Here is a 27381-nt window from a genome sequence, read left to right on the forward strand (position 1 = left end):
AGATTGAAGTTGGTTAATTTAATTTAAATTAATTAAGTAAAATGTATTTAAGAATCGACATTGTACTATTATAGCATTGAGAAATCATGACGGCTTAGAAAGAATTCAAAATGAATAATATCAAAACCATATCATTATAATGTCATAAGATTGGCTCTTAACACATCGAATTAATATTTAAATATTAATTTTGGTGGATTAATTTTAACGTTATTCGGTTTCCAGTTCCAAGGCACTCTTGCCTCCTTCATTGGTGACTGATTTTACGTGACGGGTACCAAACCCTGCGCAAAACCCAAATTTAAAGTCCTGGGGATGAGACTCGCCGTACGCACTATTAGTTCATTACCCAGCGGGTGCCAGGTAACTATCCAGGGGTGCCACGAGGAAGCTGTGCGACAACTTGGATTGAGGACAACAAGGATTGCGCTGGCATTTTCCATGTTAATTGCAATCAGACACGTTGCCTTGTGTACTCACTCCCAGGGGGACGCGGGCCCCCTCCCCCCGCGGGATTAATTTTAATTTAAGGCCACATTAGATGAATTTTGTGATTGAAAATTCTTGTATATAAATTAAAATTGGTGTATGCATGTTTATATACATCTACAACCATAATCTGCATAATTTGCATAGAATTTCAATTAAAAAGCTAACTAAATTTTATAAAAGTATTATCAAAAATGGTGTCCATCTGTGAAATAACTAACTTCTTTGTTGTATTCAAAATTTTCTATATTTTTTGTACTTACATAGTCTCGAAATATAAAAATTGATAAACTTTCATTTGTTAATTCTTGTTAATAGTAAGTATATCTTTTCATTATGCTTCAAGCCGAAAGTACGAATATAGCCAAAATTTACTATGTTGAGCCTAGTGGAACTATCCAGTGAGACATAACTAAATTTTTAATATTCTTATAAAATAATAAAGAATAAGATATATGTCACAGCTGTAGAGAAGTAATATAAATTCCCAAATTATAGTTATGTTGATGACCATATTTAAATAATAACAGAAACAATAAAAAAATATATAAATATTTTCTAAACAAAGATCAGAACATATAATATCGTCAATAATAAATTTGTATTCAATAGTTTGGTTGAAATCTAATTCACGAGGCATTTATTATTAAGGCTAATAGATTAAATTACAAGATTTTAATTAAATCAAATATGCATAAGGTATTAAATTTTATGATATCATAATAATAAAACAATCATTAAAATCGAAATATGATTTTCTAATCATAAATTCCGCTTTTAATTTTCTTAATTAAATTTTGTAAATAATATCAAAAACAATTGAATGAGTTTTAAATTACAAAATTGCCTATAAAAGTGTAAAATAAATTATATAAATAAAAGCAAAATTACATATCATTAAACTATTTCGAAAATAGTTTCGGGTTACTACCCGCCCCGCTTTTGAAGCCACAAACTTTGACCGACTTAACAGCAAATGGATCTAGTGTCGCTATGAAAATGCCGTTCATCTTCATAAATTGTCTAAATAATGTCATTAAAGCTGTTGGAATTCTGGCTGTTTCCATAAACTCCGGCTGATAAATTATGATATTTGATCAATTGTTCAGCTTTTTGTTGGTACGTAGGTATCTGCGTATAGAATAACATGAACACAATTTGACTTTCTAAAGATATTTTAGTTCAGTTCAGTTCATTTCAAGTCATTAAGTTTTCCGACAGATAAATTATTTTCATAAAGTATGTTCGCCGTTCGCCGTTCGGTGTCATTGTCTATTTACCTATTTTCTAATACTCATCTCGTTGTATTTGCATTGTAATGGCATCCGTAAACAAATACAAAACAATACCAAGCATTTACATAATTAAGAGAATTTAAGAAAAACTTCTCCAACCTCCCATTTAGACTCAGTGTACAGCTAATTGATGCCAAGTGCGCTGCTCTTTGCAAGTGCCGACAAAAACAAAATTTATGGAAAATACTCCGCCGGCTATCAGCGTATCTTGGTTGTTTAGTTTGGCTGTCGATGGGACGATGTACTCGTACTTGCGTTACTTCATCATTTGGAATTGATGATGTACTTACTGACTGCGTTAACAAGGCTAATCATGTGTAAAGGTGTTCTGAGAGGTGTTGTTCTCTCCGAAAGGAAAACAGTTTGCTTAGGTTAAATATTTGTGCACTTACTTTCGATTGGCGGTCTTATAAATTCCTCAGCACAAAAGCTAAGTATGGAAAGTATATGTATATTTCAATTTAATTACTTCAATTCAGTTATTTTAGTTATAATTAATAATTAACATATATTATAGTTAGAGAAATATAATACTGGGCAAGAATTTTATTACGAAATATTTTGTTAGAGCAATAAAAAAAAATAAATAAAATATATATATCATAATTGACAAAACATTTATATTGGAAACAAAAAATATTGGATGCAAAGTTTTCAAATTTGTTTACGAAGTAGACCGATATATATGCTATAAATAAGTTAAGTTATACCGACAATTCGTAGCTCTAATGGGCTTATTGGTCCATAGTGTTACCGTATAGTGAAGAAATCACCTACAACCTTCAGCGAAGTTTAGAATGCAGTTTAGTGAAAGGTCTTTTAATTGATCCAGTTCCTTAAGGAAGGGGGCCCCTACCGTACTGAGTCACCGACGTGCATGAGCTAGGCACAGAATATTATAAATAAATAAATAAATTATTATTTTTATCTGAAATTAACTAATAATATTAGTATTTTTAGTCAATTTGATTATTTTAATATTACTTAAAATAATATAAAACAAAATCGACCTAAAATCTTTTCCAACAACGCATTAGAATAGCTCATATAGCTCAAAAATTAATAACTAATTAATGTACTAATAGTAGAAATTACCAGCCTTCGGCATATTTATCCAACTCCAACTTATGGCTCTTATCAAATCAAAAACAAAACATTTATTGAAAAAGAGATTCGAGTGATAATAGCTTTCGTAGAAACATTCTGGAATATTACTGCAGATATGGAACCCATAAACTAGAAAATTGAAAAGAATGTAGTAAAGTTGAGATAGTTTGCACTATAAATATTATTTTATTTTACTACGAATAAGGGATTTCTTCATAAACATTCCAGGATCTCATTGAATGATATATATTTATAGAAAAATTTTTTGGAGATGTCAAAATATCATTTTTCATATCATTTTTATAAAATTTAAAGATTTTATAATTTTAGTTTGAGATAGAAGTTCTTTGTCCTCCTTCACAAAGAATGTGAGTAGTAGTCTCAACTCCTACCAGGCAGTAACAAAATTCTAATACCTTATACCACTTGCCGTGTTAAGATGGTAAAGTAGCGCATCAGGCTACGCTACCCATCGTTAAGGTGGTGACGATGAGTATAGATCATGAAAATACCCATCAGATAACCCCTGGGGGTTATTATATTTATATTTATATGCATTAAACTGACACTGAGTGTAAATATTTATATTTTAATTAACATTCTGTTTCTTAAGCACCCACATACACGTAAAGAATTTTTAAATATTCTTAAATAATTTATCTATAAATTAAATAGAAACTGACATTTGCGGTGTATCCGTATTTTTAATATTTTATGAGCCTGAAATAGATTTCATACAATAACTTTCTCTAAGTTACACAAAATTAATTTCGTACCTAGAGGACAGTCAATTAAAAGTGAAATTTATATTAAATGTCAAAGGCCACAAACTGGACAATTACATAAATGCACCTACACAATAAACAATGCATTACACAATGCACTACCGGAACAGATGGCTTCAATTACAGGATTAGGTGAAAAAAGCAACTCCGATGAGGTTTCTCTGATCATAGCACAAGTGTTCTTTAGGAACAAAGCAATGATGAAACTGAGGAGTGCAACAGATGTTGACTGAAAAAGCAATCAAGTACAAATTACAAGTAAAATATGAGTTGAATATAAAACGGCAATAGAAGACTTCTAGATGCCTTACTATTATATGAATAACAATGTATGTAGGAATAAATATTATTAACATAAATTTAAAAAAAGAATTTTATACTATTTATTTCATAGTACGTATTATACATACAGATCTGAGGTCAATTATTGCTTAGTCTAATGAAGTGATAAACAATAATCCAGTCAAGGCGCAAAGAGGGGTTTTGTAGAAACCTCGCAGTTAATATAGAGTAAAAGTGCTCAAGTGCACTGACTCAACTCAACTAGCCTCAACATTATTATATATATTATACATATTTCATATTTCAGGCCTTATGCTCCACAGGGAGACGAGGATAACAGAAGAAGATTCATAGGTCGATATGAATCTGTATATTTAAAAAAACATACTTTTATTTTAACAACCATTTATGTAAACTCTCATATATATCTATAAAATAAATAATAACTTATTGATCATTATTTGATTTTAATAATATTCTAGTTTTTAATACTTAATTATAACCAAAATATTTCATAACCTTCATTTTTCGACAAGTATAAAATGCATTTCACAATACGAGTATCCAACTCACTACTCGCAAAAATTAATTAGAAAATAAACTGGACAACAACTGTGAAATTTAATCAAACGCACAGGATTCATGGTACCTTCAGAGTCATTATTTATTTACCACAAGTGCGGTCAGCGTTTCGATTGATGGTCTCTACTCATGTTTGTATATATTCGCCTGCGAGTATTTACTGCCACGGAGGAAGCTAAGCTATAAAGTTAAGTAATCGTAAAGTGCACACGTAAGTGACTTCGAGTGACACCCTGTCATTGATAAATTAATAAAGTTCTATTTTAATACCCAAGCAAGTGTCCTTCGTCAACAGTACAACAGCTGTTACGTTCAGCTCCTGGACAAGTATGTCAACCAATGCTGAGTATTGTGTAACTTTCACTTGAAGTGTGCCAAAGTGAATGCCCACATCAATAACGACCTAATCTATTGGAAAGAATCTTCAAGTAGACAATGAGAAAGAAAAACATGTTTACAAAAGGATAAAATCTATTTTATAAAAATTTAAAGCATTTTTACAAATCATGCCGAAAACATAACCTAAATAATTTTTAAAAAATTGTACGTCTTGCTAAATAGAAATATAATGACATACCAAAATATCATATATTAGCGCGAACGACCCAGTAGTTCAGTTCCTTATTCTTAGTTAACTTTAAAATTTTAGCATTATCTCACAAATCATAAGTAACAAAATATTGTTAGAAAGAAAATACTGACTCCAAATAATATTATTAAAGAAAATATGATTTTGTTTACTAATTTTTCTAATTATCAAAATCATTGGGGAATAAGTGCTCATTCTTTTATTCTACACCTTTAATTATTTGCTTCCATAAATTCTTCTCTATTGTGTTAAATAAATTCTGTTACTGTTCAGTATAATTAAGATTCACTCCCAAGAATATGTGCACTTTATTTTTCAGCTCACTCCACAATATTTTTTACATCCACCAAATACTTATGTTTATCAATGCAGAAAATTGGAACATTATCATACAATTATTGAAAACGCGGTCAGAGAAAATAGAAAGACCTGGATGCAAACTAATCTAAAACGCAAAGCAATCTGAAGACTTTCTAATTTGAAACAGGAGTGGCAACCTGGACAAAGGTTCCACGAGAAGCATGTGGATCCGTTATAAGTCAACTTATAAGGGATCCTCTACGAAATGCGAAAGCGGCGCCAGGGAGAAAAATCCCGAAGAAGGTGAGAGGGTGTTTTAATCAATCAACCGTCGACGATTGATTTGGGGGTGCATAAAGCATTCTACCTCCTCCTCCACCAAAAAAAAAAAGTACCTAAAATATATAAACTGGGTTATATAGCACCCTAGTAATATAAATTATATGAATTCCAAAAGTACTTGTATAACTGAAAGATGAGGGTTTTGGTCTGAAGACGTGTTATACGTATACCTGCAGTTGTTTAAAAATGAAGAAAATGTGATAGAAACCATTCCTGTACGGATAGCTACAGCCATATAATTCCCAAACCTTGTTTTTATAAAATTGAAGATATGCATGCAGATGATATGTGGTTTTAACGAGGCTTAAACCATAAAAAGCGTCCTATTTTGGTATTTTTACAAGAGAAATTTCTCAAACGTATAGTATAATATAATTTTACGTTTCCGTCGCATGAATTTGCCTTCAGGATCGTAAAAGATCGTATTTATTCATACAGTTATCGACGCATTGAAAAAGAGTATTCATCAAGTATTGGCAATGCTATTGTTATCTACGTGCACCTGAAGATGCAGTACTGTGTGATGTTCCAATAAGAATATTTGGATGTTGTTATATTTAACATATTAATAATACCTAAATAGTAAATTCCTAACGATTTATTAAAATAAAATTAAACTAATAATCTTCATTTCATGCAGAAGATTGGTTTATTTATGTTTACTTTGAGAAACATAAAACAGGTAACCATAATAAGTAGAACAAGCCCCTTATCCATTTTTAAAAAGATTTTAGTCGATTATAATTCTTAAATACAGTGTTATAAACTGATTTAAGTTAAGACATATTTGTAACGTAGCGCAATAGGCATCGAAGATCCTATTAGATATATTAGTATATTCCATATTCGACCTCCCAATTTTTGTTTATTTTCTGTATGTTAATTCAAGGATGACTCTCTCATTAATAGAACCAATGAAACACGCTACCTCATAAGGAACTTTTATGAAATCAGGACAGTCATGTAAAGCACATCTTAGAATATTGCCAACAAGAACCTTTCAGATTTAAATAGATTTGTAAGTATATGTTGAAAAAAAATGAAAGCAAACATTAGATTAAAAATTTTTAACAAAACTTTATGTATAGCAGTTCTTGATATCAGAGAAACCCAAAGTCCACTTTATTTATTTCCACTTTATTATATATTCAATCGAATTGCATTTAATGTGAACCTTCCAAACTATATAATTCATATATCAAATATGATTCTCTGCACAAATTACTAACCAATATTTCCATTAAATATTCTTTCCAGCACTAAAATTGCTTTCGTTTTTTATTTATCTACCATATCATCTCATATTTTAAAATCACTGTGACCCAATATTTCAGACAATTTGTATCTTTGCCATACAAATTTCCTGGATGTGCTCACGCATAAACAAAACTTCTGTTTAATTTATGAACACTACAAGCTTCTGGCCACCTAATAATTCACATCCTTCGAGCCTAAATCATATAAAGTGAACCTTAAAAAATGTGCCAACACTTCAGCCACCAGAAGTTAATACAAAATAAAAAAATTAATAAATTTTACCCAATTTTTTTATGAGTCTCTCCTGAACCAAGGGTTAAATGATGGGTCAAACCGAAGCTGCCGCTTATTGAATTTATTGTATATAGTACTTCACGCCTTCCATGGTTTTTCATGCCGCAATATATTTCAAATATCATTTTTTACTGGCATTACAAGCATTTTTCGTTGTTTGTTTTTTTCTTTTTGTTCCTTTCCGATTTTTATGATGCCTCCGCGTATATCCTTCGGCGGTGACAGCATCACAGTCGGTGTATGCGCTTCTGTTGTCAGCGCCAGTGTAGGCAATTAATCATGTTGAAGACAAATTTCTGATTTTTTACGAGCAGCTTGTCAAAGCGATTTTTGGTTTGTGGGACATCGCGATGCGTTCATATATGCACGGCTATATCTGTTGCAACGCAAGTGCAGCACAAGAGGCGTAGCGACAGAAAAAATATGTTTTTAAATACGCAACGCATTTGACAGTAGCGTCATTGCGCTGTTGCGTTGTTGCGTTATTGCGTTATTGCGTTGCGTTGTGTTACGTTACGTGGCATAAAATTATGTTTTATGTACTTTGCGTTTTTGGTTCGCTGTCGATGTCGATGTCGCTGTCACTGTCACTATTGTTTCTGCGCGTATGTTGACGTTCTGATGTTGCTATTGCTGTTGCTGTTGCCGTTGCCGTTGCTACTCCCCACATTGTTGTGTTTGTTGTTGTGTTTGTTGTTGTTTATTGATGCTGCTGTTGCTGATAAATTTACTATAAATGACGCGTGAGCCATGAAATAGATTTATTATGCAATTTTTATTGTTATCGGGGTGTTGCCGTTGTATTTATTGTGACATTTGGTAACAACAAAACAACAAAACAACAATTTCGTATTTGTTTCTGTATATAAATTAATGAAAATAATATGTTTTTATCCCATAAAATAACAATATTTTGTAAACAAATGTCCTGTAAAAATTTAATGTTACAGAAGTTAACTTTATGACTCCCAGATATGCAACATAAGTAAAAGTAACATAAGTGTGATTATATATATATATGAAGAAGAACAGAGAGTGGATAGAATAAATCTAATAATAAAACATAACATCACATATTTCGTTTATCTTTAAGTTTAATAAATTAGTAAAAATGGAAATATTTTGAGTTTAGAAACTTATATTTATTTTTCATCATTGCACATACTAAACCACATCCACAACAAGTTTTAATTCAAAATGACCTTAACAGATAATATCATGTACAAGATGTACTCAAACTTTTCAATCATAAAAAACCTATGAAGTGTTGCAAAGCAAAATATAGTTTGAGATAAGCAGCACTAATAAGTAACATACTTATTTCAATTGCCATAACAAACCATTACTGGGTTTCAGCCTGATAAAACAGTCCTCTCCAGATGGCTCTGCTGCATGCAAAATAGAATCCTATAAGCCTAGAACCCACGAACCCATTTCTATCATTTGCATTACAATAAACCAAAGTATAGAAACTTTAACCAACTTTATAACTTTATATTTGTATAATCCATACATTAGAAGTATTTTTCCGAAATTGTTCACTGAATGTACATAATAAATACTGTTGAATGATGATTCTCCAAACATTTATTTATGGAAGATAGTATTTGTTGATTTAGTTATCAGCTGCTTGAGTTCCTTTACTATATAGGGTACAGTACACACTGAAAGGGAATGGTATACCGATGCATGCTGATTCTCTGAATTTTAATTAATAGAAAACTGGTGTCAGTTGATAGTTTAATTGTCAGCTATTTGCATTTCTTTAATATGTGAACGTATATATTAAAAGCTAAACTCTGTAGCTATCATTAGATATTAACTAGACACGAATATTTTGTTTATATTTTTAATAAATATTTTTATATGTTAATAACATTTCAGTAGTCTTATAGATGTCGGAACCAAATTTAAAAGGTAAAAGGTCCCTTTTCGTCAAATTTTTTTTTGTTCTTGAATTTATTATTCACATTTAAATAATAATTATTTAGAATTCATTTTGGAAAATATATAAATTATTTTGTTACATTATTATTAATATAAGGTTAATGATGATTTTTCAACATCTTTATCGTTGTTAAGCGTTTTATATGACCAGAAACATCTGTTTATCGCTTATTATGGATTCGAAAGTGTCAGAGCTAGGATGTTCACGTGACTATTAAGGTGACTTTATAATTTTTCATTGTATATCTGGATTTTTTATTACATAGTGCTGATTTCTATATCCTAGTGTAACGTGTCTTTCATTACATACCATGGTGTTTCCGTCAAATAAGATAATATATTTACTGGGCTGGGCTAATAACTTAATATTATTTTGAAATTAGATAAAGTAAAAAATTTTTTTTTGAGCTACTTAAATAATTTCAACACAAATATTTCAATAATTGTTATAAAAAATTTGATTTACTATTTAATTATTCTTTAACTCTTAGTATATATAATTTGAGGATGCTTTCACTGGTTAAAAAAATTTTAAACTCATATTTTTCGTTTTACTACTTCACTCTTCAGTCAATATCTTCTTAAGGACTAAACTACTATTGATTAATAGTATTCAATTTTTATTTGTATTTAATCTATTATTATATTATTTTTAAACTCCAAACCTACTATTTAAGGGACTAAAATTAGGGATTAAAATTAGGGACTAAAATAGTAGGTTAATAGTAGCTAACCTACTAAAATAGTAGCTAACCTACTATTTTAGGAAATATTATTATTTAAATTTTATTCGTATTTAATTCACTATTTTTATAATCAGAATTATTTTAAGGATATTGTCATTGGAAAAAAAAAATCTTTTCATCCAAATTTTTTAAATTCGCTTGTGGTATATCACTCGACATCTTTTCAAAAGTATAATCAACTATTTTAGGGATTATTATTATTTAAATGTTTTTCGTATATAATTTACTAGTCTATTATTGTTATTCTCGAAACTATTTAACTTAAAGATGTTATCATTACTTAAAAAAATTTTTAACCCAAATTTTTCAAATTCGCTTATAGTATCTCAAGCCTCACTCAACCGTCATTCAACTTCATTTCGAAGGACTAAACTACTATATTAGATATTACTTTTATTCAGTTGTAATTAATGTTTAATTTTCTTTTTTAATATTCTTAAACTCCAAATATATTTAATTCACGGATACTGCTACAAAAATTTTTAATCCAAATTTTTTAAGTTATCTTGATCTATTTCACCCGTCGCTCATCTTCTTCTCGATAGACTAAATTACTATTTTGGTGATTATTGTTATTCAAATGTAATTCGTATTTAATTTGCTATTGTATTATTTTTAAATTCCTAATATATTTAATTCAAGGATACTATCATTGCTACAAAATTTTTAATCGAATTTTTTTTAATTCGCTTGTATTACATCACGTGTGAGTTGCCTTCCTTTCGAAGGACTAATCACTACTATTTTAGTGATTAAAATAGCATTTGTTTGACAAAACGCAAACAAGCCATAGCTGGAATCCTAAACAATTTTGTATGTGTCAGATCACATGTTACATTGTCATTTGCTGCCAAATTGTAGTTAATTAATCTTTTTAGCATTCATCGAATCCTGATTAATGAGCCAATTTGTCAAACATACGCTCCATGTTGTGCCCGCACAAGAATACTTGACTTTGACATGAAGGACTACACTGAAGCGCATACAACTCTAATAAATTGAGTAGTAAACAAAAACAATAGATGTTACATTATTAAATACAATGAAAAAAAACAACTAATTATAGTGTACAAAAATAGCCATTAAAATTTAAAAACTACTTTAAAAAATTCCTTTCAGTAAAAATTTAAAAATTTATCACTTATTTACATAACGTATCCTTAATGCCCCTTAACATTCTTAGCCTATTTGAACACAAGGATTAACCTCTGATAAACGCTGATAGGTAGCGTAGCACTTAAACTGATTTTGTATACTCGTATTTACTCGAATTTAAAGGAACACAGAGTGTACTACCGAATCGGTGGTTTAAGATTTTACTCCTACTTTAAAATTAGTTATCCTATAAATACAGAAGCCACACGCAGCTTGTAAAAAACCCCGAAAGACACGACACAGCCGCCTGCAAACCAATAAATCGTGTACCACGTACGATTTCCATGTTTTGTGTCAACAGAGTCATGTGTCAAAATGTCGCCACGAGCCGTTATTATGGCTCACAGGCAGAGCTAAAGAAGCCTACGAAAACAGCTACGTTCCTAATGTGAATGAATGTCCTCGACTGCATATGTCGCGTCCTTTAACATATAAACGCGTGTCCTTTATGCAGCTGATCATCCTTGCCGGCTTAACAAACACAGATTGTTTATTTTGTTGAGTGTTGAGCTTGGAAACCCTTGAGTGAAATCCAACTCAAGTTATTTAAAATTGATTTTTTTTTATTATTTATTATTGTTTTATGAGTTTTAAATTTTTGTCCGCTTATGTAAATGTGTAAATTTGTACATAAATTACTTGTTTATGTCAGTTTTCTGGTTACTGCAACCAGAAAACTGCGCACGATGTTTAATCCACGTCCTGATTTGAATTTGGTTGTTTCTGCATCGGTAACACCTTGACTCCTTATTAGTCGCACAAGTACTTGTTACGCTTGTTATTGCTTCGTAATTTTGTTATGGACCACTTGGGACTCATACTTCATCGGTTTTGTAAATCCTGCATGTGTGTAAAGGATATTTTGAAGTTCCTAAACTAAAAGTCAATAGATCAAAAGTGCAAGCTGCACGGTGTTTTTCAATTTTCCCTTAATCCAGTTTAAAATTAGTGAACGCTTGTCAACAAATTAAATTTAGTAATTTCATAATTCAAGTAGCCAAAGCAGATGTTAGGATCCAAAAAGGATTTAGAGAGTTAATTGAATTACTCAAATTTCTAATTTTAATTTCATTCTATTTCTGAATGGCTTCTTCATCAAATAACTACTGTAAGTAGAAGTGATACTATTTATGTTATTGCATTCAAATACAAAGTGGTTAAGGGTCAGTGTGGAATACTGAGAGGTGATAAAAAATACTGACAAGGGTTATACTTTCAAGACACCATTAAAATATCTCTAAAAACCAAATAAAACCAGTCTATCTTTGACATCTTTCCAAAAATTTAAGATAACCTATTGAACCTATTTGCCGTTGTTGATAGTTGGGACAACTCACTGCTTTCTGTAGGTATTAAAACAATATTTAATACTAATAATCTTAATCTTAATAAATACCACTTGTTATACGTTAATTCTTTTTTTTTAGTAAATTAAATTAAATTCTCTTTTAATATCCAAATTTTATTGTCAGTGAAAAATCAAAATAAATTCAATATTACAAATTGTCGCTAATAAAAAGCTATAAATTTAATGAACTAGAATAAATAACCTTAGTATTGAATTACTAACTATCGTTTTCAAAACTCTGTGATGAAACAGTATTAGTGATAAATCATACATAAGTAATTTATACGACCGATGAAATCATTTAGAATTGCATAACTTGCTATGACCGATCAACAATTTCGGTAATAGTTGTTAATTGAATTACTATTAAGCTATAAAGACCATAATAAATTAGAATTAGCGATATATCAATCAAAATTGATCTGTAATATCTGTAAGCTATATCGGTATTCCACAAGTAATAGACATATAGCCATACCAAATTATTTGTATTATCAATAGAGCCACACATTTGTGAAAGACAATAAAATTAATAATCCACAATAAAATAATCTTTATTACTGAGCAGTTACACGGACAAATTCGAAGAGATAATACCGTTAGTCCACACAGTTCAGCACGAATTTCTATTGTTGATTAGCCTCCTGAAAGATATATGTGATATAGATAGACCATACCAAGAAATATATAAATAAATTGATGTTGTTGTTAGTCCCTACTAAGTAATATATATATATATATATATATATATATATATATATATATATATATATATATATATCTATATATAAAATCAATTAACCAGAATAAGTAAGCTATATTACGAAAAGTCACACGGACATATTATAAATATTATAAAATTATAATATCGTATTATAAAAATTATATTTCATTCAATCATATTTTGCAGTTCAGACCTCCAGTCACTGATTGAGCACATCAGACTGAAGCTGCAAGATTAGAGCTCTGTCAACATCATAACTCCAGAATTATTGCCATGGTTGCAAACTCATGCCTTCACTATATTGCCGGCATATCGTTAACTGTTGAAACGTATATTCAACATCTTAAGCAACTAACACATCCATCTTCTGAGGATATTAATATCATGACAGGCTTCCTACCACCCGCGCAGTTTTCTAAACGGGTGAAGGGAGTGTAATATTCAGGCAGCTTGAGCTTGTTTGGACTTGAAATGTGCTTTCCAGGAGTGCTTGTTATCAAAGGTTATGCCTAGATATTTGAGAGTATCGGCCCATTCTATTTCTTGTTCTTCTACCTTTAATTTTCTGGGTGCTTGGCGGCCAGAAAATTTCTCTTGTTCCTTCACTTTTTTTTATAACATATCATCACCGATCGAGTTCACGTATAATACATCCTTTAAAAATATATCTTTTACGTAGTTACAAAAACATATCTTTAATTATTAAAAATTCAGCAAATGTAAATGAGTTTACAACCAAAAAATAAAATTCATGTAGACATAAGATAGGACAGACTTCAATTGTAATCCAACATTACGAATAAAAGTAAGGACCCTAAATTCGTCAACCATATACCAATGTTATTTCAGTATTTTGCTCAGTATAATTCACTAAAATTATGTCACTTAAAAATCCAGAGACAACGAAAACAAACTCCTAAAAAATTATCTTAGTAAAATGCAAATTTAACTTTGTTAGTTGCTAGGTAAAATGGCATAATTGAAGCGAGCCTAGGAAGAAAAAACAGGACTGAAGATAAAATTTCTGTCCTACGTTGGACACATTATTTAAATGATTTTATGTTTTATAGTCAGTACCAGAATAGTGAGTACCAGAATGTTTACCGAAGCAGAGGAGTATGACCTGAAATTATGTAAACGTTTACTAACTTCATTTACCTTTTTTATGAGCGCAATAAAAGGACATTTATATTTGGTCATAGCTGCTTGCTTTTTCATAACCAAAAATACAATAAAAGTTTTTCCCAAATAAAGTAGGAAACTCATATTTTAAAGAACATAAAGTAACCTCTATGAATTTCAGACCACTTCATGGTAAGTAAAATTCTCGAAATATGGCAGTAAAAGAGGCATAAAATTTCTCAGTGATGTGCACGTCCTTGCCGGTATGAGTTTTGTTTATGACGTCAGTAGTTACAATTTTTAATGTACCAGTACAGCAGTTGCTTCAATATGTTGCAGATAACCCTTGGCACAAAATAGCAAAATATTCGCAATTTAAAAGAAAAAAGAATGAAAATAATTTTATATTGAAATTGTGGCAAGAAATTTGATAGGAATCAAGTGCCACGTGTCGTTATAATTCCAACTCCTACCAAAAAATACTTTAAAAAGTTATTATGCTCTCGTGCAGGACAAAAGGAGTAAATACGCAACATATGCACGTCTGCAGTGCAATCCAAACGACTCCTAGAAGGTGTAACAGAGTGTTACACACTAAATTAAAATCCCCAAAAAATAAATTTTTAGCAAACAGAAAAAAAATTAAATAAAGGATCAAAATAAAGAAATATAAGTAAATAAGAAAAAAAATTTAACTGTTCCATTTTGTGGCAAGTTTATCGCTGGCAGACATCAGCAACAGCAGCAGGAATAACGTTGCAACGTGTCAGCTTTAAATTTGTTGGAAAAGGTTGAGAAGGCGGTGACACATCTTGTTAAACCGCAACAGTTTCAACGGTAAGAGCGCATCGCCTTTGGCCGCTAAGATAACTGATCAAATAATGGCAAAGGATAGCATCTAAGGCGTTCGCCTTGCAGTTCAATAACTCAGTGGATACTCAGCACGAAGTCAGGAGTGCACATCTGTGCTTACCGCAATTGTGCGCAATCAGCGAAAAAGCGTGAAGAATAAGGGCTGCTCCCTCTTCCTTTAATTTGGTAATATTTGATATATTTTGGTAGGTTTTTTCTGCACGCGTGCTACCATGTCAGACGAATATTTATTGCATCTTTTTTTCTTCCAAATTGCGAAAAGAAAAGGAACATTTTGTTCAAGTGTTTGCTATAGTTTCATTTTAAGTGGTTCTGATCAGATCAAAAAATTAAGATCAGCTTCCTTAACTGACAGATACGCTGTACATTATTATCATTGCACATATGTTGCATTTCGGGGCACTTGTACGGGTTCACGTCACTGCAACAAGGATCGTGCCGCATGTTTGATTTGCTCTGAACGTCATACGGTAGAGAAATGTATAATACTTCAACTAAAAAACTTTAACAGGACTACAAATTTTTTTTTTAAATGAAACGATTTTTTGATAACAGTTATTCAAATTATGGTAAATATGTTTAATAAGACTGATGATAGTACTTTATATACGTAAAGAAGAATATAACGAAAATGTATTTAATAGTTTAGAGCATTTGTTGCAGTCTTATATATTCAGTCAACCAATAATCCATAATTAAATTAAATGAAACACACACATGTACTCACGATCAATCAGAATTTATTTCGTCCACTACACACTAAATTCCATTAAGTTCTAAGCAACTATGTTAACACTTGATCCAATCCTCCAAATAGAAAATAAAATACTTTTCGAAAATTCTTAGGAAAACTAGTCGGTACAGAATAAGAAACAATCGTATTAGAAGCCAAGAACGGCAAGTAGACATCCAACATAAAGTCGGGTGAAGCCAACTTAAGGGGTTTGGTCATGACCCAAAAATGCAGCAGTGAAAAATTCTAACTGCAGTCTGCAATCACACCCTATAACAAGAAGAATTGTTGGGTATTCAAAGCTAACCTATAAATACAAACCCCGAAGACAGTGGAAAGAAGAATAAAATGTTTGAGCGAAAATCTTTTGCGTCGTTAAAAATGAAAAAGATTTTGCGGGACGTAACCCAAAAAGTAAGAGCAGTAAAATGGTTCAATAAAGAAAAAAAGATTAAAATAGGCATTGTGAAACACCAAATGGTCTTACATCAGGAGACTTGATTTAATACTAAATTTAAATGTAACTGTCTACCACTTTAAGTGATGGCACCCATGTTTACATGGGTACAAATGGGATATTTGTGTAAAGCTTATACTTCAAATAAGTTTTCAAGTATTATTTTTTTGGATGTCAGAATTACAGGAAAATAATAAATTGTTGTCATCTAAATGAGTCAGAAATTAAACTCCTTGGTACTATAATAAACCTTTACACATTACTGTATATAAGGGGATTTAATTTGATTGAATTAACTTTAAAAGAGGTGTGGAATGCATGGTTTCAGTAATCACCAACATTGAAAGGATAAAAAAAGAAACTATCTAATAAAAGCATTAGATATAATGTAATTAGATCCCTAATTTTAAAACACATCCTGTATGTTTTATCTTGAAACAAGTCCTAGACTGATCGAAACAGTTTAAGTCTATTGATAATTCTAATAATAACTCTAGATGGAAGTTCCGAGACTTAAACCCATATTCAATAAAAGCCGCCTAGAAATACTAAATTTATTTTCTAACAATCCCAGTGCATAAGCATTCTAAAACCGTCATTTAGTCCCAGCTTAAGAAGCTGATTGTTAACATAAGCTTGTGCATAATACCTATCATCATCAAATACCCTTTTGACAATACTCAATAACAATTAATTAAAAATAATAGATAATTAATTAAAAATAAAAATAAAAATTTTTTATTGTTGTAATTTCGCTACTATACAATAAAAATCTCTCTATTGACAACTATAGTTTATATTAAGAATTAAATTTCTTTTGTCAAAAGCAGACTCAAAAATCAATTTAATATTTTACATTTTAATAATATATAAATATCTATAACATTACTAAATTAAATGCTTAGATTCAAGTTTTTTTTATTTGCTATAAGTTTTCGTTTTCTATCGCTAATTGATCTTCATTTATTATGAAGTGTAAACGGATAAACGGAGTATTGGGGCATGTTTACACTTACACTTTTTAGAGTACATTAGTGTATTTCGTTATAGTTTTTTTTTTTGTATGGAGAATGGTATACAATGCTGCACATTCGAATTAATTGTAATAGTGTGAACGTACTGTTCGATATAAAATGAAATAAATATAGCACCTTTTTGTGGCATATTCAAAAATTGTTAACTCTTGCGATAAGTTTAATTATTTTTACAAAAAGAGACAAAATACATATGTAACTAAAGACAAATACAGCACTTCTGTGTTTTCCTTTAAATGTTTATATGTCGGTAATATGATATTTTGCCCTGAGTGCTTGGCATGTGCTACTTACTCTAGTTTCCAACAAAACAGAGGACCTTTGACCACTTGAATTTCAATTTTAAAATTTTTTAATTTTGTGTATTTCCATATCATTTTTGAAGCGAACATTTGCCACCTTTAGAAAACACCTTAAGTCCTGCCGAGGTATTGGCTTCAGTCTGGCCAAAAAATGGCAGAGGTTATGTTTCCTTGCTTGTACTGTTATCCTTTGGCATTTCGGAAACAAATAAAGTAACCTTACAAGAAATTAATTAATTTCTTTTAAACTCATACAAAATCGAACCAAGGCACAAATAATTTGAAGTAAGTACAAATGAGCAACAGCAGATACATAACCAGCAATAATTTTCATTTTTAAATAAAAACGGAAATATCCTTTTATGAAATATTATCCAAGTGCATGAAACAGAAATATTTGTTTACATAAAATGCAAAAAAAAAGAAAAAATTAAGAAAAATATTATAAAATCTCTTAAACTGTTTACAATTGTTCATTTTGAAAAGGCTTCAGTTAATTAATATAGAAAAACTATTCCTTATTTTTAATAATTTTTTTGCGATGAAATCCGTCCTAAAACGACAAATCGTAAAATGTTGGAAATGTAAAAACGAATCAAACTAGAACTTTTTGCCTTCTCGGTTGCAACTTTCAATTTACAAAATTGAAAAGCCTTTCGCCACATGAGTGGACTTTATTCATCAATTGGCTTTGGTAACCCATTGAATGTTATGTTGGAATATGAAAATGTCTGTAAACAAAACGAATGTCAGCAACAAGGACAATAACGTCGCATTGGTCCAACATCCTTGGTTGGTTAATTGTACAGTTTCATATTTTTAGCCAGCCGAGTACGAATTCTTCTCAAAATCCATGCGATTGAAATGTTGCACTTGGCTTCGATTGAGGATCTAAACTGCTTCCTTTCTTATTGCACTATGTTCCAAAACGGTAGGACAAACGTGGTATTTGCATGGATTTGGAAATATTCAATCAATGTTTGAATGGCTTTGCAATTTGGTTATTCAATACTGAATTCGTTAGTTTGTGAATGATACGATTTTGAGTTCTTGTATTTTAGTTTGTCAAAGGCTGTCATCTAAGAATGAACGAAATTTAAAAGGGACAAAAGTAATGCAATATCTAGAAAATATATCTATTTTAGTTTTGAACTTCAATGCAGGGATTTTCATTTCTAAACTTTTGTAGAACTTTTAAGTTAAAATAAACAAAGAGAAAAATAATCAAAGAAATTTTGATGAAAGCAATAAATGATTTATTTTACTTTTTAGGAAATATCTTTTAATTACAAGTCGTACTTGAATAGCATCTGAATTAATTGAATACTCGTAATAAGAAATTGTATTATAAATGAAATGGTGTTTACATTGCTTCTATAATAATATATTCGATGTAAAAATTATTCGAATTTATTAAATAGGAAATAAAAAAAACATTTAATCAATTACCTCCAAACAAGGCTCTTTCGCCTGCGACACAACTATGTCAGTTTTTGATCTAATCGTCTATATATTTTTAGTAGGCTAGTTAAACTGATTTCTCCAACTAAATTAATGGAAAAAAAATTTATTGGTCAAATTACCATCAGTGAAACCTTACTCAAATCGAACGATTTAGAAAGCAAATCATTACGGATAATGAAAGATGGATTAAAAACGACTCAAATGCAAGGGATCATGGTCAAGTACCGGCGACCCTCCACAAATAGTTCAAGCCATTTTTTGATAGTAATCAAAATAATATTATATGTGGTGAAATTGAAAAGAAATTAACTATTACAAGCTACTCCTAATGCAATGGTTAATTAAATCTTCTACTTCTTACAACTAGACCATTAAAGGAAACAATTAAAGCAAATCCACCAGAAGCAGCCAACAGAAAAGAAGTTGTGTTCCATTATGACAATACCAGGCCACAAACTTCTTTAATAATTCGAATCAAATTGACGAAACTCAGTTAGGAACTCAGTTTTAGTACCAATAAAAGCAACAAAAAAAAATTGGACTAGCCGAAGAGCCGTTAAAAAGCACTTGGCAAGGTTTTTTGCCGATGAACTTCGATAAAAGTTTTTCACCAATAGAATTGTGTAGCTACAAGAATAAAAATAAGAGGTATATTTAAGAGTAAGAGAATAATAAGAATAAGAATATAATAAGAATAAGAGTATATTTGCGTAAAATTAATTTTCAATAAAAAATTTAGTTGAAAAATTTACCAAAAACCTTGGATACTTTCTATATCACCCAATAAATGAAGCATCTACGGTTTTGAGATAGATAGAGTACCTTGTTATTTAAAGTAAAGTTCCGATAGACTCCGTTCTGAAATTCCATGAATTTTTACCGGTTTTAAAATAAAATTATGTGTTTACCATAACTTCCCCGTATATAAGAGCGAAGCCCATCCTACTTTTGCTAATTTTTGAGTCACAGCACCTGGTATGAATACGAATGATAGTAAATGAATACTATCACTCTTCCTACGTAAGTTTGGGTATAACCACAGCCACAACTACACTGCCAACCCCAGTTGATCACGACAGCTAAAGCTGTGAACATCTGACCCCCGTGGTACAACATTTACACTTTCGGTTAGGTGTCGCAAGTAGGGACACTCACTTGCTACCAAACTCCCGCTTACTCCAAATATGCATTAGAACAGTCGATTGGAAGAGAATTATCATATATTGAGTATACCATTCTTGTTTTTTAAACAGTTCTGTAGTAGGTGGATTATTGATCTATCGGTAAAACAGAGTGACTATTACTCTTTATTATTTCCAGCAAGTTCTAATTAATGTGTGAAGATTGTATAGCCTAGACGTCAATCCACATTTATAATTTTGTATTAATGTAGTAAATAACTTATTAAATATACATGCGTTTCAAATTGTTATTTTTGTTTCGTATGAAGAGATAAAAAATTGCTAATGAGAAATTAATCAACATTTTATTTTAAAATTAATTAATTAATAATGAAACACGCACAAATGCATTTAAGACCTAAATGAAAGTTTCATTTAGGCACTAACTCTGAAAAAGTATTTTAAGCAAACGCACTGGCGTAAATTTTCAGTCTCATATTTTTCGTTGCAGATATCGAAAGCAGACCTCAAAACAAAATGCATTACATGCCACGGCTTAAGAACGGAAAAAGTGCACCAATAACCTGGCAAATAAGTGCACTTTTTGCCTTCAACACTTGCTGGCCACTAAAAGATAATGCAACATTATCCGCGCGTTGTTGGTATAAAATTAAATTCTTCATACTAATCCTAATTGCAATCTACGTGCTAATGGGAGAAATTCTTGGCATATATGCGAACATTAATGAAATCAAAATTGCTTTGGAAGCAGGCTTATCCTTACTCATATCCTTTGAATTAGTAATACGAATAATAAACTTTCGTTTTCGTAATGCGACTACCAGAAAAATAATCGAAGAATTCTACTTGGATATTTATATAGAGAAGTAAATACAAGAAGAATTCTTCAAAATATTTAAAAAATTATTAAAATGATTTAATTTTACAGAAATATTTTTCCTCATATATTTAAGGAAATACAGGAAGGCCTGAAACCAGCGGTTATATGCTCCTATTCTTATGTATTCGCGACTATATTTTTTGTACTAATACCAATAGTGGGAATTGTCAAAGGACAAAAAGTTTTCCCATTTATTCTTGATTATCCATACGATTATACATCTTGGATAGTTTATATACCATCCGTGGCTTGCAGCATAGCTTTAGCTGTCATTATTGTGGCTCACATGATTGGTGAGAGTAACTTATTGGCAACGATTATACTCCATCTAAATGCCAGATTTCAGTTACTAGAGCGTGATATACTCTCTTGTGGTTATAGAACTTTGAAAGCTAACGATGAATTATATTTAACTATGGCCTTTAGGGACCAGCTAATTGAACTCGTCAAACGTAATTTCAAATTAAGAAAATACTGCAAAAAAGTGCAACAGTTGTATTCGATGCAATTTTTTATTATAATGTCAATGAGTTCCTTATTAATTTGTAGTATGGCCTTTGAAATTGTACAGGTAAATTAAGGATCATTTATAAGTATAATAATAACACATAATACTCTTCAGATTGGGTTGGCTATTGAAAGCTGCAAGTACGTTTGTTGGATTTTGGCTAAATTTGTTGAGCTCTCGTATTTATGCAAACTTGGCTCAACATTAACGAACAAGGTGCTCTAAATATAATGTATATAAAATGTACATTAATATTATTATATATCTATTTAAGACCAATGATATCAGCACAGCTTACTACGCCAGCGACTGGGAAGGAATATTAACTGCGAGTGGAAACAGAGTTGAGAATATACAAACACTGAATTTGTTGCGCCTGGCTATTGTCCTTAATCAAAAGCCGTTTACGTTTACAGGATTTCAATTTATAAATATATCTTTGGAAACTTGCCTGAAGGTATACATTTATTTTAAATTTTAATCGAAGTTTATTGTTTGAAATATTATTTTCTATAGATATTAAAAGCTGCCAGTTCTTACTTCATGTTTTTGCAGTCAATGCGTTAAATGTGGACATTAAGCTTCGAAATAATTTATATTATTAAACTAAATTATGTACATTAAAAATAATTGAAATACTATTCAAATTTCATATAAATCAATGAAAAGATAAAAATTTAAAATATTGAAATCATTTTTATCGTAAAATAGTCAATACACCTTTGTTATCTTAGTACCCTAGTATGGTCCTAATTATTTATCAATATATTATATATTAAAATTGTATGTAATATTTTAAACAATAACCCTAACCTCCCCTCCCCCTCTCCGTCAAAAAACTCCCACCCACAATTACCCAATGACCTTTTTAATTCAATATTGAAAGTTAAAAAGAAATTGGAAAGTGAAAAGCAATTTTTCAGTAAGCAAAGGAAGTAATTGTATTTAAGGATACAAAAACTTTTATTTATTTTTTCCTTTTGCAGCGAAAATATTTCTTCAAGAACTTTCTTAGTTAAAATTCACATTGAAGTTCCGAATTCAAAATAAACAAAACTTGATTATGCAGAAAATTTGAAATGGGCCAAGGCCTACTGAAACCGTAAAAGTGCTAATAACTTGAAAATATGGTAATTTGGCAAAAAAAACACAGTTGAAAACCTGTCAAGCTATAGTGACAGCTTGACTTATACTAAATTAGTCAGTATCTTAAAATATATTTGAAAACTAATTAAGAGTACGTTTGACTTATACTTTAGTCAAACGTAAACACATACATTAAAATTTAGACACCCTACAAATCTGCGTTTTGAAAGCATAACAGTTACTACAACTTTTATACAAAGAGCTAAAGCTAATGCAAGGTTTAATATATAAAAATCTGCCCCAAATAGGATTTACTTACTAAGTTAGCTGATATATACTTGACCCCATCTACTAAGCTTTTTTCATCAGACTAATTAAATAGGATTTACTTACTAAGTTAGCTGGTATTTACTTGACCCCATCTACTAAGCTTTTTCCATCAGATTAATTAAATAGGATTTACTTACTAAGTTAGCTGGTATATACTTGACTCCATCTACTAAGCTTTTTCCATCAGACTAATTAGCAGCTTTTTGTCGCACATTGTATATAATCAACGGAAAGATCGAGTATTATTCTATAGAATATGCAAATGACCTCTATTCCATTTTTCATCAGAAGGTACCAAATCAAATACCTTTCTAGCTGGCAGGTTACATCCATGTTGAAGATAGCAAAGTCGCTGAATTTCAATATATGTTAATAAATAAATTAATTTGATTTTCTCATACACCTCATTGATATGTATTAAGCATATATGGGACCATAAATTCAATAAAAATTTTTCTAGAATTTATCCAATGTATTCCTCTTACTGTTACTTTTTATAGCAAAACCATGCAGCCGACCAATAATAATCTATTACATAGAATTTAGGGTAACTTAAGTTGAAAAAATTCACTCGAATACATAATGTCTCGAATATATATAATAGATGTGTTATAACTATTGCTAAGTTAGTAATTATGATTATATAGCATATAAATATATATAATATATCAAAAACGTTGTGCTGTGTGTCAGATGTTACCATCACATATTACTTAGCTACCAAAAGATCTATAAATGGCTTTCTTCTTCTATATTATAACATCCGAACAACGTGTCTAAAGCAAATGGTATACTTTATCATATATCAAAAATGTAAGCCATCATTTACTTGAGACTCCTGAAGAACTTGTAGTAGTGTGTTTTTCTATCATTACAATTGGCATATTTATAAAATAATCTTTGCATATACCATAGTATACCAATCTTTTCTTTGTTTTTACAAATATCTCCGATATTGCATATTTACCCCAAACCATTGATCCCAGAGTATTATGAAACCGATATTTACTAAGTTATGGTCAAGTGAATGCCCACAATTGTGCAAACATATATAAGAACTCAGAATAAAGCTCAAAAAAATTTATAAAAATATATTTTTGCAATATTTCCATACATAATACTGAATATATAGAGATAGAGTCTGGATATTATTTTAGTTAAGAAGAATAAAAGACCATATGCTACACTATACAAGTGGTAGACTTAGTTTTGTATATTTTGTACAGTAATATTTTAAAGTTAAGTGAAAACGCCGCTGTAAGCAACTTAAACCTCAATTTCTTTCGCCAAATCCTATTTACACAGAATAAGATAATATATATCTTAAGCGCGATATCTACCCATCAATGCTTTGTTTTGATGAAAAATGAAAAGAGCACCTAGTTTCGAAATATGTCAAGCTTGGATGCTGAACTTTTGTAAGGTTCCCATTTATCTGCGAAGATAACAACCATTTCACCAAACTTAAACTACTTTCGTCTAATCTACTGACGCTAATCATTACCTCAGTATAATTCCAAAAATTATACCAATCTATTCAACAATTTAACTTTCTTCCCACACCAATACATATTTAACAATCATTTAGCCTATCAACCACAACATTTGTATTAACGACTAAGATTGGATTTTCAATAGTACGACCTTTGAAAATTAATCGATTTCAGTCATTTTAATATCTATAATATTGTCTATTACTAAGATGTAGTATTCGTAATCCTACCTTCTATATGTTGTCTTTTAATGCTTTTTTGAATAAACACGATTACATATTCCGTAAGCATAACCTTTTTTTTAAATTTTCTATTTTAATTTAGTTTTGGCTTCATATACTTACCACCTTACCACCTTGAAATTATATACAGTTGTAATTAAGTTCGGCTTACGCCTGTGAACACCTATTTTCTAATTCGTTGAGTTGTCACATTAACGGCTAAAAATTGTTTTTAGCTATTTCTAATATTTCTATATATGTTTCTGTAATATGAAATTCGCTGAGTTTAAAACTATGGTTCGTTCTTGAAAGTGGGCTCTATAATGTCGACATATTCAAAGATCACCATTAGTCGTAGGACTAACTTCTAATTAATATAATAGTTTTCGTTCGCAAATTTGCAGCTGCTATTGTATTTCGTAAAGCTAACATAACGTTAAAAGTCTATAGTCCTACCGAATTTAAGCTCTTAAGGATAAGAATTTTAATTGAATTCTGATTTCTAATATTTGTATTTAATTAGTTTCTGAATTCGGTATTATATGTAATATAAATGAAAATAAGTAAAGTATAATTATTTTATGTTTTCCGTTACAAATGATCCAATAATAGAGTGGGTCTTAATCTTCTTAAGAAATTTCCTTAATTTACTTTTGTTTTTTCTGTTACGTACTAGTTGTTAGTGTTTTGATTCATGATCTGTCACATCATCTCTCACATCATCTGTCAAATAATCTACCTAATCATCTGTTATATCGTACATACTTTTTACTCACTGTCTCTATCCTTGTTATAAAGTCTTACTTATTAGGTGCTCGTTATTCTTGTCTATTGTCTTACTTGTCTATTAAACTTATAATGCGCTCCCAGTAATAGTAGTTAAGCCAAACCGTGGCATCATCTTGAAATGAGCTTGTTGACTTTAAGTTTATTTCAATACAATATTAGAGGGGGGACGGAAAGCCCAAAGACCTTAGGACAGAAAGCTGAAAATTTGGTTTGTAGAAATACGTGCATGTAATGAAAGGATATTTTGTGTATGCATAGAGTGAAACAAAATAAAATGAAATACAAGGACAAAGTTTCTAGTCGTGATTTTAGAAAATTTTGCAAATAATATGGTTCGGAACTGGAAAATTGTGTATAAAATTTTGACTGCAGTCAAGTTGTTTAGCTGTCAACTTCGTTAAGTACGAAATGCAAAAAAAAATTAAGAGAAGTTGAATTTTATTGCAATTTTAATTACAACTGGCAAATGTAAGTACATGGAATACTGCAAGTTTAGACCAGATAATTTCCCAATTGGTAAGAAAATTATTTTCACAATTGTTAATTGGAGATGACAGAGGAAAGGAAATACGATTTTTATGTGATCCTTGTAAAAGAACAAATTTTTTTAATGAACTAAAAATTAAAATGTGGTAATATTTTGGGTCAGAAACAAAAAAAAATAAAAATAACCAAAATAATAAAATAAACTACATGGTGAGTAGAAATTTTCTCAAGGGAAAATTTGATTTTTGTTTAATTTGCAGATAAGATTTTAAATAAATTTTCTAATTGTTTTCTTAATGATGTAATGTAATTTCGGTATTTCATATTGACTTGTCAGTTCTGCAGAAAAATGTATATTGTGGTGGCTTGTTACTTCATTACTTCACACGCAGTTTATTAAGTAAATTTTGGTTTCTTACAGTGTACTTTTCTTTGTTTTCACTGAAGTTGGTTTGCTTGTATCAACACAGGTCGTATTGTTACAGTTGCAGAAATGCAACCTGTTACGGCGGCTATTTAAAAAAATAACAACAAAAACTAATTACATTTACGATGTACGTACACAAGCCATACTTAAAATCAAATAAAAATAATCAAAAAAAAAAAAAAACAGTTCCAATTTATGGCAAAACCCAATTATCAAGTGCATGCGCCCACTATTAAAACCAAATACCGACAATTAAGCAGCTCTCAGGTCAACTCACAGTCGCTGAGATCTAAAGGACTCGCCGCACCGTAACAGTCTAACAAGCCAAGCCATAAGGACTTCATCATCGCCAGTCATCAACGTAATTTGTGCAGGGTTTTCACTCAATGAAACAAATATTTACTCTGCTTATCGCACGCGATCAGGTTGCTGAGATCAGTACAAGTTGAACCGAACGAAGTCTGAACCGCTTTTGGCAGACAGACCAAGACGAGAAGTGCCAAGACGAGAAGTGCCAAGACGAGAAGTGCCAAGACGAGAAAATAAGAGAAAAACATTTTAATTCGTTGCAATTTCGTAAAAGGCCACTTACCTCATGTGGCTGACTTGCAGGTTTCAAAATTGTTAGTAGTTTTTTATTGTATTTAACAAAAAAATAATAAAAATAACAAGAAATAAATTTCCTAATTTTTTTTTAATTATTTCAATCTACAATTTGATGACTTCGTTATTTGTAGCAACCGCGGCTTCTTCTGAGCTCAGCATTGTCAGCGATAAAAATGCAATGATAAA

The 27381-nt window shown here is 30.4% G+C and overlaps 1 protein-coding gene across 1 annotated transcript; it reads left to right on the top strand.

Annotated features, from left to right (window-relative positions):
• Positions 1-20885: 20885 nt before the first annotated feature.
• LOC119679293 (odorant receptor 74a-like) lies at positions 20886-22331 on the top strand. The gene is made up of 5 exons (XM_038091562.1): positions 20886-21235; positions 21298-21820; positions 21872-21973; positions 22032-22214; positions 22274-22331. The coding sequence occupies exons 1-5, from the start codon at positions 20886-20888 to the stop codon at positions 22322-22324; spliced, it is 1209 nt and encodes a 402-aa protein (XP_037947490.1). The 3' UTR covers positions 22325-22331.
• The last annotated feature ends 5050 nt before the right edge of the window (positions 22332-27381 follow it).

This window comes from Teleopsis dalmanni, chromosome 1 (genome assembly GCF_002237135.1).
Source record: "Teleopsis dalmanni isolate 2A chromosome 1, ASM223713v2, whole genome shotgun sequence".
In the NCBI taxonomy this organism is placed as follows: Eukaryota; Metazoa; Arthropoda; class Insecta; order Diptera; family Diopsidae; genus Teleopsis; species Teleopsis dalmanni.

Bases quoted from the DNA above. Each gene is read 5' to 3' on its own strand.
- LOC119679293 (XM_038091562.1), top strand. From the start codon at position 20,886: ATGCATTACATGCCACGGCTTAAGAACGGAAAAAGTGCACCAATAACC. The intron at 21,236-21,297 runs GTAAATACAAGA...TTAATTTTACAG, and splicing joins TTGGATATTTATATAGAGAA to AAATATTTTTCCTCATATAT. The intron at 21,974-22,031 runs GTGCTCTAAATA...TATCTATTTAAG, and splicing joins GCTCAACATTAACGAACAAG to ACCAATGATATCAGCACAGC.